Below are 13,292 nucleotides of genomic sequence, written 5' to 3'. Positions count from 1 at the left end.
GAGTGCATAAAGCAAATGTGATTGGTCGTTTATCAAGGGAGCGGGATTGCTGTGGCCGAAGGTTCGCAAGCATCTAGACCCACCGCGTATAGGGCAGAAGAAGTGGGGGCAAGTTTGTCTGACAACGGGGGGACATGACGGCAAAAAAGAGCAGGGATCCAGGTGGAAAAAGGGTCCCCCCGCACACCTTGCTCTTCTAGCTGGTCCATCGTCACGAGTTGTTTTTCGCAACTGCGGTCATAAAAACAAAAAAAGCCGGCCTCCTGTCTGTGGCACTGTCTGCGTTCAGCTACAATTAGGGAGAGCTGCAGCAGAGTGTCTGCGGTGGGGGCAGGGACGTCTTTGAGTTCACTGTGACACCTATGCAGATGACCTAGTTTTGAAGTATAAATCAGCCTTAAGCAATCCCGGCAGCCACAAACACAGAACACCTGTGCTCAGCACCTCCCCATTCATCAGCAGCCACCTGCATGAGGAGGAGAGAAAGCGAGCACCCTGACATATCTGAAATACATTTATTCATAGTCCCAATAATAATAACGATGACCTGTACCAATAGGAATATGTAGATCTGAAAGTCATTTTGTGAAATCCGGAATGTTTATTCTAATGTGAATGTTGACTAGAAAAAAAACTTTTTCTTCAGATATCAGAAATAAATATTCAGTCAAAATAATACATATCAATATTGCCTGTTGCAACCACAATAACGTGGAGAAAAACTACTTTATTTCTTGAATGGTAGTGGATCAATCCATTCTTTATAGATCAAATCCCCTGGCAGTAGGTGAAGATCGAGTATAAAACGTTGCAACATGCAGGACCTGTGCATCATCTCTTGGGGATCCTTCTCATTTTATTTTACAAAGTAAATATTAAGTGGCAGTTTGCAGCTGCTTTCGATGTTATCCCAACAAATAGTTAATATTAACGGTTATTCAGTCTAATAGAATGGCTTCAGATTTTGCTCTAATACTTACCCTACATCCCTGCAGGCTCAGGGATCATCTAATTATGTATAATCTAGAAATAATTTCAGTAGTTCTACATGTACTGTAAAAAATATCCACATTTCACTCAAATTAAAAAAGCAAAAACAAATTCATCTCATATCCTGTCAACTGAGTTGTAAAAACATCCCCCTGTAATATTAAGTTCTCTGTGAAAAAGTGCCCATCAGTCTTTAATGAGATTCTCGTCAAAAGGACAAGAAATGCTTGTCTTTAAAACCTAATGTGTCTTAACGGACCTAGTGAATTATTGTTTTTTTTTTTATACAAAGAATCTTGACTGAATCAAGAAATAAAACAATATAATACGCTCTAAGTAGGGCAGAGACAAAACACACTGAGTTGACTGAAGAAAACCTGCTCCTGACCAGTGTAGCGCTGGGTACAATGTTACCACGGCAACAGATGTTGGAGTAAACTATTTTTGACGAACAAAAAACTCAAGAGTTTCCCTGATTTCAGGTTAACACAAATTAGAGTTTAAAAAAAAAAAATCTACTTTTTTGTTTGTTTTTTCTGGGAGCACCTGGAACTGACATATCACCCCTTTAATTTCTGCATGTTTTGTTAGAGTGCGGTTTGGCACCACTCAACACCAAGATTGTTGGAGGAGAAGACGTTTCTCCTGGCAGCTGGCCCTGGCAGGTCAGCCTGCACATCAATACCCACATTTGTGGAGGATCTCTGATCAATGAACAGTGGGTGCTGACTGCTGCTCACTGCCTCTCCGGGTAAGCCATTAGGATATGCATGATATACATGAATCCTTGTCTATCTCTAAATTTATCCAAATACACTCAACAAATAAAAAACGCAACACTTTTGGTTTTGCTCCCTTTTCTTATGAGATGAACTCAAAGATCTAAAACTTTTTCCAAATACTGTACACAATATAACAATTTCCCTCAAATATTGTTCACAATCCAGTCAAAATCTGTAATAGTGAACATTGCTCCTTTGCTGAGATAATTGATCCCACCTCACAGGTGTACCATATTAAGATGCTGATTAGACACCATGATTAGTGCAGAGGTGTGCCTTAGACTGCCCACAATAAAACGCCACTCTAAAAGTTGCAGTTTTATCACACAGCACAATGCCACAGATGTTGCAAGATTTGAGGGGGCATGCAATTGGCATGCTGACAGCAGGAATGTGTACCAGAGCTGTTGCTTGTGTATTTAATGTTAATTTCTCCAGCATATGCCATCTCCAAAGGCGTTTCAGCCCGCAGACCACATGTAACCACACCTGCCCAGGATCTCCACATCCAGCATGTTCACCTCCAAGATCATCTGAGACCAGCCACTTGGACAGGTGTTGAAACAATTGATTTACATAACCAAAGAATTTCTGCAAAAACTGTACGAAACCGTATTAGGGAAGTTTATCTGCATGCTCATTGCCGTCATTGGGGTCCCCACCTGATTCCAGTTCGTTGTCATACAGTAAATGACTTGAATGGACAAATGCTCACATTCGCTGGCATCTGGCATGATGGAAAGGTGTTCTCCTCATGGATGAATCTCGGTTTATACTGTTCAGGCCAGATGGCATGGTCATGTGGGAGCGGTTTTCTTGTGTCAATGTTGTGGATTGAGTGGCCCATGGTGGCGGTGTGGGTTTATAGAATGGACAAAGAAAAAGGGTGTATTTTATTAATGGAATATTGAATGCACAGAAATACCGTGAAGAGATCCTGTGGCCCATTGTTGTTCCAAACATCCAAGAACATCAACTCATGTTGCAGCAGGATAATGCACTGGCCCCATGGTGCAATAATCTATACACAATTCTTGAAAGTTGAAAACGCCCCAATTCCTGCATTCTAACCGGACATGTCACTCATTGAGCATGTTTGGGATGCTCGGGATATTTGTATATTACACCAGTTCCTGCCAATATGCAGCGACTTTGCACAGCCATTGAAGAGGAGTGGACCAACATTCTGCTGGCTACAATCGACAACCTGATCAACTCTATGAGAAGCAGATGTGTTACACTGTGTGAGGCAAAAGGTCATCACATCAGATACAGACTGGTTACATCTTGATATTGCACAACCATTAGGTGGGATGGATTATCTCAGCAAGGAGAAGTGCTCACTTTCATAGATTTAGACTTGTGTGCGAGCAATGTTTAAGGGAAATGGTTATATTGTGTATGTGGAAAAAATTTTGTCTTTCAGTTCATCTCATAAAAAATGAAAGCAAAACCAGAAATGTTGCATTTATACTATATTTTTGTTGAGTGTTGAGTTTGTTGAGTGAGTTTTTATTTTTTTTCAAATGTAGTTGTTCTTGCAATCAGTGTTTTATTGCAAAAACTAGGAAAAAAATTAACTAACCTGGGGAGGCATTCACTCATTCTCAGCAAAGTGACCAATTGACAAGACATTTTAATTCAAGCCATTGGGCAAATAGAAAACATAAAATAAAATTAAACATAATGAACTGAACTGAACTGTAACAGAATGAGATGCAATTTTGTCCCTTGATCTTATTGTGCAATATTTTAATTAACCATCATGCAAACTGAAGATTTAAACAAGCGAGAGGCCTACCAGAGTTTCAGGTATACCATATCAGCATTTAGCATTAGAAGAAAGGTAAAGGTCCAACCTACCCATAAGCTGACATACAGTAGCAGTATTTCACACAGGTAGCAAAAGCCGGCTAAAAAGCCTATAAAGATGATGTCCTGCTTTCATTAGTTCAGAGCTCTGCAACCAAACACTGTATTATTGCCCTGACTCTAGCTAAATGAAATGTATTTAAAACGCTAAACAATTATAACTTTTTCAAGTAAGAAACTTTAAGAAAAGTATTTTTTTTCTCTTTAAAAAAAAAATACATATTTAGCAAAAAGAGCATGGAAATGTTTTACTTTATGGGATGATGATGATATGATGCAAAAAGACAAAATATATAGAAAATGCAAAACACAAATCACAGAAGTCATTTATACTCAGAATATGAAATCAGATTAACTCAAATTGCAGTACCAGGGAAATGTTATATCTATTCAAAAAACAAGTAATTGTTTTTTCCGTCTGCCTTATAGGTTCAACCCTGCTATTATAAGAGTGTATCTGGGTCGTCAGGTTCAGAATGGATCCAACCCAAATGAAATCTCCCGGACAGTATCAAAGTTTATTCTTCATCCGGACTTTGGACTCTTTGAAAATGACATTGCCCTCCTGAAACTGTCTTTACCAGTGAATTTCACCAGTTACATCTTTCCGGTCTGCCTGGCGGCCTCAAATAGCACTTTCCACAGTGGGGTTAAATCATGGGTTACTGGCTGGGGAAATATTAGATTTAATGGTAAGTTTAAGATAAATACCTCTCCTTTAAAGAGTAATTATCATTCATATAAAGCTCACTTGTTTTGCTTTTAAATACATTTATTGTCTACTCTGAGTCTCTAAATATCCCCAAAAGTTGAATTTAGCTTTTAATATTATTGCTGCTTGAGTCTATAAATAACTTTTTCGGGCTATTATGTCAGCTACTGGACTACATGTATAGCTAAATGTGTTGGAATGGAAAGCACAAAACATAGATGACATTGGAGTGATAGGGGAATGAAACAGGTCTTCTGGATTTAAAGAGACCACTAGCAAAACAGTTGTAGAGAGGTGGATTTTAGAAAATCACACAAATTAACGGCTGAGGGGCTTCATTAATGAACAAATTCACACTAAAGCATTTTTCTTCCCCTTATATAGAGCACAACTGAATTATTTAAATAGTAAAAGTAAGGATCTGAAAGTATGATGTGGCCTTAAAATCAGAAATTGAATCAACACAGTGCGGACAACCGCGTTGTAGAACAAGTAAAAAAACTGGAAAATGTTTGTGATCACAAAGCTGCAGTTCACTGATACATTCACAGATTTGTTTTGTTCTCTCAAATTCCTAAGTAATTGTAAGTAAATGAACTGAATTTGTTATTCCTGTAGATCCCCTTCCATCACCTGGAAACCTTTTGGAAGTGGAGGCTGATATTGTGGGAAATGGACAATGCAGTTGTGACTATGGTGACATAGGTAATGTCAGTATTACAGAAAACATGATATGTGCTGGGTTTCGTGAAGGAGGAAAGGGACCCTGTTTTGTAAGTCTTTACTGCTTTACTATTTCATATTTTTTTCAATTCCTGTTCTTAATGCCTCTTCTCACCTGCTTTACATAAAATGTTTCTGGTCTTAAAGGGAGATAGTGGAGGTCCACTGGTTAGTAAGCAGGATGATCGCTGGATTCAGGCTGGAATTGTTAGTTTTAGTGTTGGTTGTGCCAAGCCATATTTCCCAGCAGTCTACACCAGAGTGTCCCAGTACAATAACTGGATAAACAGTCACATCACCAGAAACAGGCCAGGCTTCATAAACTTTACATCCAACCGGACTGAGAGTGATTTTAATGTTTCCTGTACAAGACCCAATATCAACCGAATAACAGTAAACATATCTGAGGGTAAGAACACATCAGCTGTTTTGTATTAAACAAAATGTTGAGAGAATTTAGTTTAATATCTTATTGTTTGATAAGTTTTATTGATCCAAGGTTTAATCTAAATTTTTCTTAGTATGTGGTCGACAGTTGCTCAAAACCAGGATTGTTGGAGGAGAGGTAGCTCCTCCAGGCAGCTGGCCCTGGCAGGTCAGCCTGCACATCTTTGAACACTTCTGTGGAGGATCTCTGATCAATGACCAATGGGTGCTGACTACTGCTCACTGTGTTCAAAGGTAAGCAACAAAACAATTGTAAACAACTCACTTTAGAAATGAATGGCTGATGATATCAAAAAGTGGTGGTAAAGTAGGAACTCTATGGTTTATTTTTTGTCATGAATAAAATTATTATTTCATATTTGTCTTTAAAAATGCACCTATTATGAAAAAACACAACGTATACAATAATGTCGTCCATCCATCATCCATCCACTACTGCTTTTCCATCATGGTCATGGGGGGCTGGTGCATTTCTAGTAGTCCTTCAGGGGAAAGTTTGGGTACACTCCCGACAGTTTGCCAGCCATCACGAGCCAACACAGACACTTGTAAACATACATCAACCCATTGAGGAAAACTTAAAATTAAGATAAAAATTACCTTGAAGCCCAAAAGAGGTGACTGGTAAAACACACATAAAACTTAAAGAAAAGTAAGAACATTTTGTATCAGATCCACTCTATTTCCCAAACAAACAAAAGTAAAAAGAAATGTGGGGGGAAAAAAGCAGCCACATTTTTAATACGATGGAGAAGAATGGTCACAAAACAACTCTCTATTCTATAAAACATGCTGATAAACTGCCACAAGACACATGTCTCTGTTATCTCACTGTTGGTTTGTATATAAAACTATCTTTATTTTTCCCCCCCCACTCTTTTGACAGGTGGAGTATGTCACCATATTTATTGACTGTATATCTTGGTCGTCAGAGTCAGGAGGGATCCAACCCAAATGAAGTAATTCGTAAAGCAACTCAGATCACTATTCACCCAGACTACATTTCTACCTCCTTTAACAATGACATTGCAGTTCTGAGGCTGTCTGCACCAGTAAATTTCACCCAATACATCTTACCAGTATGCCTAGCTGCCCTGAACAGCACCTTTTACACCGGGGTCGACTCCTGGATAACTGGCTGGGGAAACATTGGAAGTGGAGGTGGGTTGGAAAAAAAACAACATACGGAGGAATAAAGATAAACCAAACCTATGTATCTCCAACAGTACAATAAATGTATTAATAAAAGTCTGGATTTTTCTCCTCAGTCCCTCTTCCTTCTCCTCAAAACCTGATGGAGGTAAATGTACCGGTTGTGGGGAACAGACAGTGCAAGTGCAGCTATGGAGAGAGCACCATCACTGAAAACATGATATGTGCTGGTTTACAAGAGGGAGGGAAGGATTCCTGTCAGGTTATTATCCGTGTTCATCAGTTCGGTAGGGCCCTGTTACACCTTGCTGATTTAGACAGCGAATGCCCGACAGCCAGGAATCTCCTAAACAATTACATATGCTGAACTTTCTATGTATTTTTTCATAGTTAATCCAGTCCAGTCCAATTATGTCCAACGACAGCCTAACTTATGCATAACATATGGCAGTATAATGCCGTATGTTATGCATTATGTTAATTATTAAGCATATTTAAAGCTTCTCCCCTCAGGAGCAGCGATGCGCCCGGAGCCGTCCGGTCTGCATAAAAAGATGTTTTTGATAGTGGTATTAACCTAGCTGCTGTTTACCACCTACGCCCCCCAAAAAAATAAATAACAGGAAAAAGAAAGAAAGAAGGTTTACAGACACAGCAGATTCAGTGTCATGTCTGCTAGAAGGTTTGTTGGTCATGGGCGTGAATGCAGGGACGACCCCTCACACTCACCTTCTTGCTCACCCTATTATGGGGATGCTGCAGTTTGGAGGAGAACTGACAGTTTCCTCCTGTGAACGCTGCCAATATGCCATTAAACAGTAGCTGTAAGTTAAAAAATTGCTCAGCTGTCGTCTGGAACACGTCAAATACATTGATATGCATTGGAGATTAGTTCTTTATAGGTTACGGATAAGTTCTGCACAAGTTACTCATAGGTTTTGGATAAGCTAGACACAATGACTTATGAGTAACTTACGGCAAACATATATCAACAATCAGATAAATTATCTGTAACTTACGAGACATGTAGGGCGTACTTCCGGTAAGTCGACTTGTGCAAGCGTACTTCAGCATGCTCATAACTTACACAAAACATACCCATAACTTATCAAGCATATGCCAGGGTTTTTGCCAGATTTTTCGTACATCAGGCACACGATGGTCTAAATTGTCAAGGTGTGACAGGGGCTTTAATGTTTGCAGAAAATAGCTGTAATTTAATTTAAAAATGTTTTCTGAATTTTAAGGGGGATTCTGGAGGTCCGATGGTAAGCAAGCAGGGTGAACGCTGGATTCAATCAGGAATTGTAAATTTTGGATTAGGATGTGCTGTGCCAGATTTCCCAGGCGTCTACACCAGAGTATCGAATTATGAGAGCTGGATCAAAAGTGTGATCAGCATCAACCAGCCAGGCTTCATTAACTTCATCTCCAACGGGACTGACAGTGACCTCAGCGTCTCCTGTACCAACCAAACAACAACCGCAATGCCAACTAAACCTAAACGCAAGTACCTTTTTTAAGATTGTGTAAAGAAAAAAAAGGAGAAAAACTCTCATATTGACTCCAGGTCACATTCAGTAGGTTGTGTCCCTGTCTGATTAGATTCAAGAAGGTTACAGGATTAATGTGAAATCTTTTTATATATATAAAAAAAAAACCTTTGTAGCTAGATTCAAGACTAATCTAAAATAGAAAATAGAAACCTTCTTTAAACTAAAGCAGGCTGTTTTATTGGCCCTTGACTTTCAGTGTAACTCTGATTGATCTAAATGTGTGTATCACTCAATAAGCACATTAGAAAGATCCCAGGTGGCCGGACACTAGTATGCCACATTTGAATGACATCCTAGGAAAACGTAAGCAGATTTCCATAAGCAAATTGCTCCTGTTGTCTCAGTTTTGAAGGGTATTTTTGTTCCCAAGGTCCCAAGTACCACTTGTCAATTATGAGAATTCATGCCAGATGAAGCAATGCCTCCCCAAAAAAATCACAGTCTCCTCTTTTTTTTTCACAGTAGGAATAGTGTTCTTTTCTTAACATGTTTTTTTTTTTTCATTGGAGAACATAGAGCTTATGTGCCTTAAAATAAATATCTATTTTTGTTTCACCTGTCCATAAGAAATTCTCTAAGAAGTTTAGTGCTTTGTATACATGTTGCTTGGCAAAATCCAATCAGCCTTTTTTACTATTCAATTTTAACAATAATGTCCTCCTTGGTCCTGTTGTACAACAATAATATATTTATTGCCTACCTCAGTAGGAGTGGTAAATATGTTATTTAAGATCATATTCGGGCTTTCATATATTGTTTGTGAGCTCCCGCTCCACTGAGTGCATGTTAGAACAACAAATCAATGTGTGAATCAAGCTCAAATCATGATGAAACAGATAACTCTGCATACACATGGAATAAATTAATCAAAACCTCCATTCAAAATATAAGAGTTTATTGACAATAATCTTTCAGCTCCAACTCAAACATATTAATTCAATTCAATTCAATTCAGTTTATTTATATAGCGCCAAATTCACAACACATGTCATCTCAAGGCACTTTACAGTTGAAAACTCTTGACTAAACCATTCCTGTTGAGTTTTGGATATGAAAAGTATGGAAACTTGAGTGTGACTATTTAATCAACCTAAATGAAAAATTATATTTTAAAAAATATGCACAAGAAATCTGAAATAAATATTTTCAACCAAAACTACAATAAGGTGATGAGATCTTGACTTGTGATGCTAGCGACAGTTCCGTTTAGAGAGGCAGATCAATTATTTTTTTTATTACATAATTTTTCTTCACCACATAGTAATATTGTCTAATAGGTATTTGGCTTGCGTAATTCCAGTTTACATAGATCATTTTATGAATAGTATTTCATTAATCTGTGTAGGATTTATATAGGCCCAACTTGCTGCAGTCCCATTCGGGCATAATGCCGATCGCAGAGCTGTCACTAGTGTGTCAGCTCTGCGCTGCCATAGCCCAACAGATGTCTGCCTCCACAAATCCAAACCCAGTCCTATCTTTTTATAAATAGCTATTTCTAAGGCAAGGCAAGCATAAAGACAAAGACTTCAATTCAGAGGTGATAATAAATAACATCCATATAAATAATATCTTAGATGTCTGTCAGTAGATCCCTGTAATTATTACATGCTTTACCTTCAAACTATATCAATAGGATGTCACTCTAGTATGCATAAACTTTGTAAAGTATGATGTATCATAGACATCATAGACAATTATTTAAGATTTTATCTGTTCTGCAGTTAAAGACTTAAATTGGTAAGTATCTGCAGAGAGGGCTGCTTGTTCCACATGTAGTTTGAGAGCATTGATAAAGTTTATCCATTGATCATAGTTAACAAAATTTAGACCTATTAATGAAAGAAAAGGTGGGTAGCATGCAAAGAGACAAATTGTAAGGAGTGTAAAAAAGAAGCAGCTATAGCAGTTTCAAAGTCTTAAGTCACTGTCCTATGACTCAGTCCTGATGCAAGCGAAAAAAGGAGAATTTGTCAAATGGAGAGAGGTGTTGTGTACATATAGGACACAAAATAAAAAGTATTAAATTGAATTATGTGTAAAGACAAAGTACTGTTATCTTTACAAACCTAATCTCATGATCCAGCCAGCTTAAGAGATAACTGCTGAAACTGTTTTCTTTCAGCTCCTGAAAATGCAGAAGGTTTCAGATCATTGAGACAGAATGAGACCAGCATCACTCTACATTGGGATCCAGTTAAAAACAATGTCAGCTTCATTGTCCTTTATAATGGAAAAGAGATTCATGTAGCAGCACCAGCAGGAAATGGACCAGTTACTCTGACAGTCTCATCTCTCACTCCTGGAACTACATACCTGTTCACTCTCTTCTCTGTTTTTGAAAACATCAGAAGCAGTGGAGTCAGCATAGCTGCAGTTACTGGTAAGATATTTACCTTGATTTATTGTTTCAAACAGAACTGTTTTTGGGTGGTTTGAACTGTTGTTAAACATCAGTGAATAAGGTCTATATTAAGTCTTCCACACCCCTGCTAGAGACAGATTACAAATTAATTGAAATTAACAAAGACTTGGTTTCCATTTGTAAAGAAAGTTATTTAAACCCACCTTAATAATGAATTGAAAACATTTTGCGTCACAGCAAACCTTAACTGGCACTATACATCTTCCCACTGGTGTTTTGACAACTTTTTTTGGATGACCTTCGTTCCATCTCCCTTATCATTAGATTCCCCCACAGATTCCCTATCAGATGTAGGCTGGGACTTTGGAAAACATCCCTTTAGCATGTTTGTTTGATATGAAGCAGAAAAATCTGAGCATTTAGTTAACATCATGCACTTTACTTGAGGCAAAGATATTTGCAGAGATTACACTATAAAGCCATGAGGCAAGACCAGCCCAAGCATGTGATTTGACTCAAGGGATCCAAAAATCACAATTTAAGTTCCTTCTCAAATAATTTCCAGATCCCTCTGTTGTCCCTGTTCTCAGGATCATGCTGTTGGAATAATCTTTGTAAATATGTCCTATATCTGAACCTCCTTAGATTGTAAAACAGTCAGCCATAAAACCTCCCCAAGCTAAAGGGGGTCTGAAGGTAAGGTCATCTAATCGTTCAGGAAACAAAAAGGAGTTGGAAATGATGAGAAAACATCCTTCATCACATTCCATTCCTTAAACACACATCCTAAAGTTAAAAATACAAAATCATTTAATATCTAAGCATGGTAATACTTTAGTCCACATGAGGTTAAATTAATTCACATAAGAGTACATACATGTAAATCTAACAGGACTTTGGCTTATAAATGTTACTTCCCATCAGCAAAATCCTGTTGGTAAAATTGGGCCTCTGGGGCAACAGTGGCATTGAAAGGAGTGTCCATTACAACCGGAGGGTTGTCAGGTCAAGCCTACCAATGGTGGTCAGCGGGACTGGTGGCACCAGTGTATGTCAGCCTCGCTTCTGCCAGTGAACCTCAGGGCAGCTATGGCTACAATGTATCTAACCACCATCAGTGTGTGAGTGAATGGGTGAATGACTGAATGTTGTGTAAAGCGCTTTGGTCAACTCTCCTGACTTGAAAATGTGCTATATAAGTACAGGCCATTTACCATTTAAAAGATTATTTTTAATATTATTGCCAGAGATATGAATAATGTAGTATTTAACTGCAAGTGTGAGGTGTGTTGAAACCCTTCAATGTAAAGCATAAGGAGAAAACTATATAACCACTTAGGCTCAGGGAATTTATTCAGTCTTTTCTTATGTTCTTGTCATAGCTCCTGAAAATGCGGATGGCATCAGAGCATCAAATCAAAATGAGACCAGTATAACTCTGCAGTGGAATAAAATCAACAACAATGTCAGCTTTGTTCTGCAGTTTAATGGCACAGAGACAAATATAACTGCAACAGATGGAAATGGACCAATAACTCACACAGTCTCATTTCTCACTGCTCGGACATACTACACATTCACACTGTTCTCTGTTTTTAAAAACGTCAGAAGCAGTGGAGTCAGCTTCATGGCAGCTACCGGTAAGGCACTTAACTTGAGCCTTATGTTCAACAGATATACCTATTATAGAGTTAAGCTGTTGTTTAGAGGGTTGAATGTTATTATAGAGCTGAGCATAGTCTATAAGTTGTTGTTTCTTAATTGATTATATGTTTATTTTGGACTGATTTACATGTTGGGATTTAAAGAGGAAAAATATGAATCTAAATTGAACCATTTATTGTTTTCTTTCCATGTCAACAATAAACAACTTGTGGGGGGAAAAAAACCCGTTCAAACAACAAATAGGTCCAAGTAAGTTAATAAGTTGTTCTTCTACTTTTCTTTCCTTCCCTCAAAAAGTAATGTTTTTTTTTAGATTGATAGATTTTTTTTTTATAGAATGATATTCACTCTCCACAGTGGTCATTTATATTTAAAATAAATAATAGCTACTGCATATTCTGTGTCCAATTTTAGAAGATTGTTTTATGTTAATTAAAAATGTTTTTTGATTGTAAAATGTTGTGTATTTTATTGTAAACAGACTATGTTTTTGCTGTGAAGATGAGGCTACAGCTTCCCAACAAAATGTCAGAATCAGAGATGGAAGTTGATTTAGCAAAGGTGAGACTTATTTAGCATTTGATTATTATTATTTTTTTTTACTTATCTTATGTTCACGTTTGATTAACCTCTGGTTCATGTATCTGTGTGTTTTTAAATCCAGCTCATCAAAGAATATAATTTGCCATCACAGTTTTCCCTGAAAATAGCTTCTTCAAAACCATGAAATCATTAGAAAGACGAAATGTTGTAAAAGTCATCAGCAACATTGTTCCTCTTGTGTTTTCTACAATAAATTCAGCGATAGATTTTATTGTATATGTATATTTTAAATCTTGTCATTCAAAGTGCTCTTGTTTGCCCTTTTTCCTCTATTTTGTTTGCTAAACAAGACCTCAACAAAGATTTCATTGTGTTTTCATGTACTTCTTTCTACACAAAACATATTTGCAAACATTGGTTTGTGTAAAATCTGGATTTTTTTTTTTCATCAGTGTATTAGTAAGTGATTGTAATTTCTTGCCTTG

At 37.6% G+C, this 13,292-nt stretch overlaps 1 protein-coding gene across 1 annotated transcript in view; it reads left to right on the top strand.

The window, feature by feature from the left end:
• The window catches only part of LOC107099026 (transmembrane protease serine 9-like), a 26,320-nt gene extending 13,028 nt beyond the window's left edge, over positions 1-13,292 (top strand). The window contains exons 6-18 of the mRNA XM_015396953.1: positions 1,584-1,741; positions 4,074-4,336; positions 4,975-5,129; positions 5,227-5,488; positions 5,601-5,760; positions 6,413-6,687; positions 6,795-6,940; positions 7,926-8,184; positions 10,360-10,617; positions 11,982-12,239; positions 12,508-12,513; positions 12,746-12,825; positions 12,929-13,292. Of these exons, the coding sequence (XP_015252439.1) occupies positions 1,584-1,741; positions 4,074-4,336; positions 4,975-5,129; positions 5,227-5,488; positions 5,601-5,760; positions 6,413-6,687; positions 6,795-6,940; positions 7,926-8,184; positions 10,360-10,617; positions 11,982-12,239; positions 12,508-12,513; positions 12,746-12,825; positions 12,929-12,991 (2,343 nt within the window). The 3' untranslated portion in view covers positions 12,992-13,292. The remainder of the gene's footprint in view (positions 1-1,583; positions 1,742-4,073; positions 4,337-4,974; positions 5,130-5,226; positions 5,489-5,600; positions 5,761-6,412; positions 6,688-6,794; positions 6,941-7,925; positions 8,185-10,359; positions 10,618-11,981; positions 12,240-12,507; positions 12,514-12,745; positions 12,826-12,928) is intronic.

The sequence above is a fragment of the Cyprinodon variegatus genome, unplaced genomic scaffold, assembly GCF_000732505.1.
Source record: "Cyprinodon variegatus isolate N-32 unplaced genomic scaffold, C_variegatus-1.0 Scaffold831, whole genome shotgun sequence".
Classification (NCBI taxonomy): Eukaryota; Metazoa; Chordata; class Actinopteri; order Cyprinodontiformes; family Cyprinodontidae; genus Cyprinodon; species Cyprinodon variegatus.
Note: the sequence above shows the minus strand (reverse complement) of the source record. Positions and strands in the feature narration are given on the sequence as shown.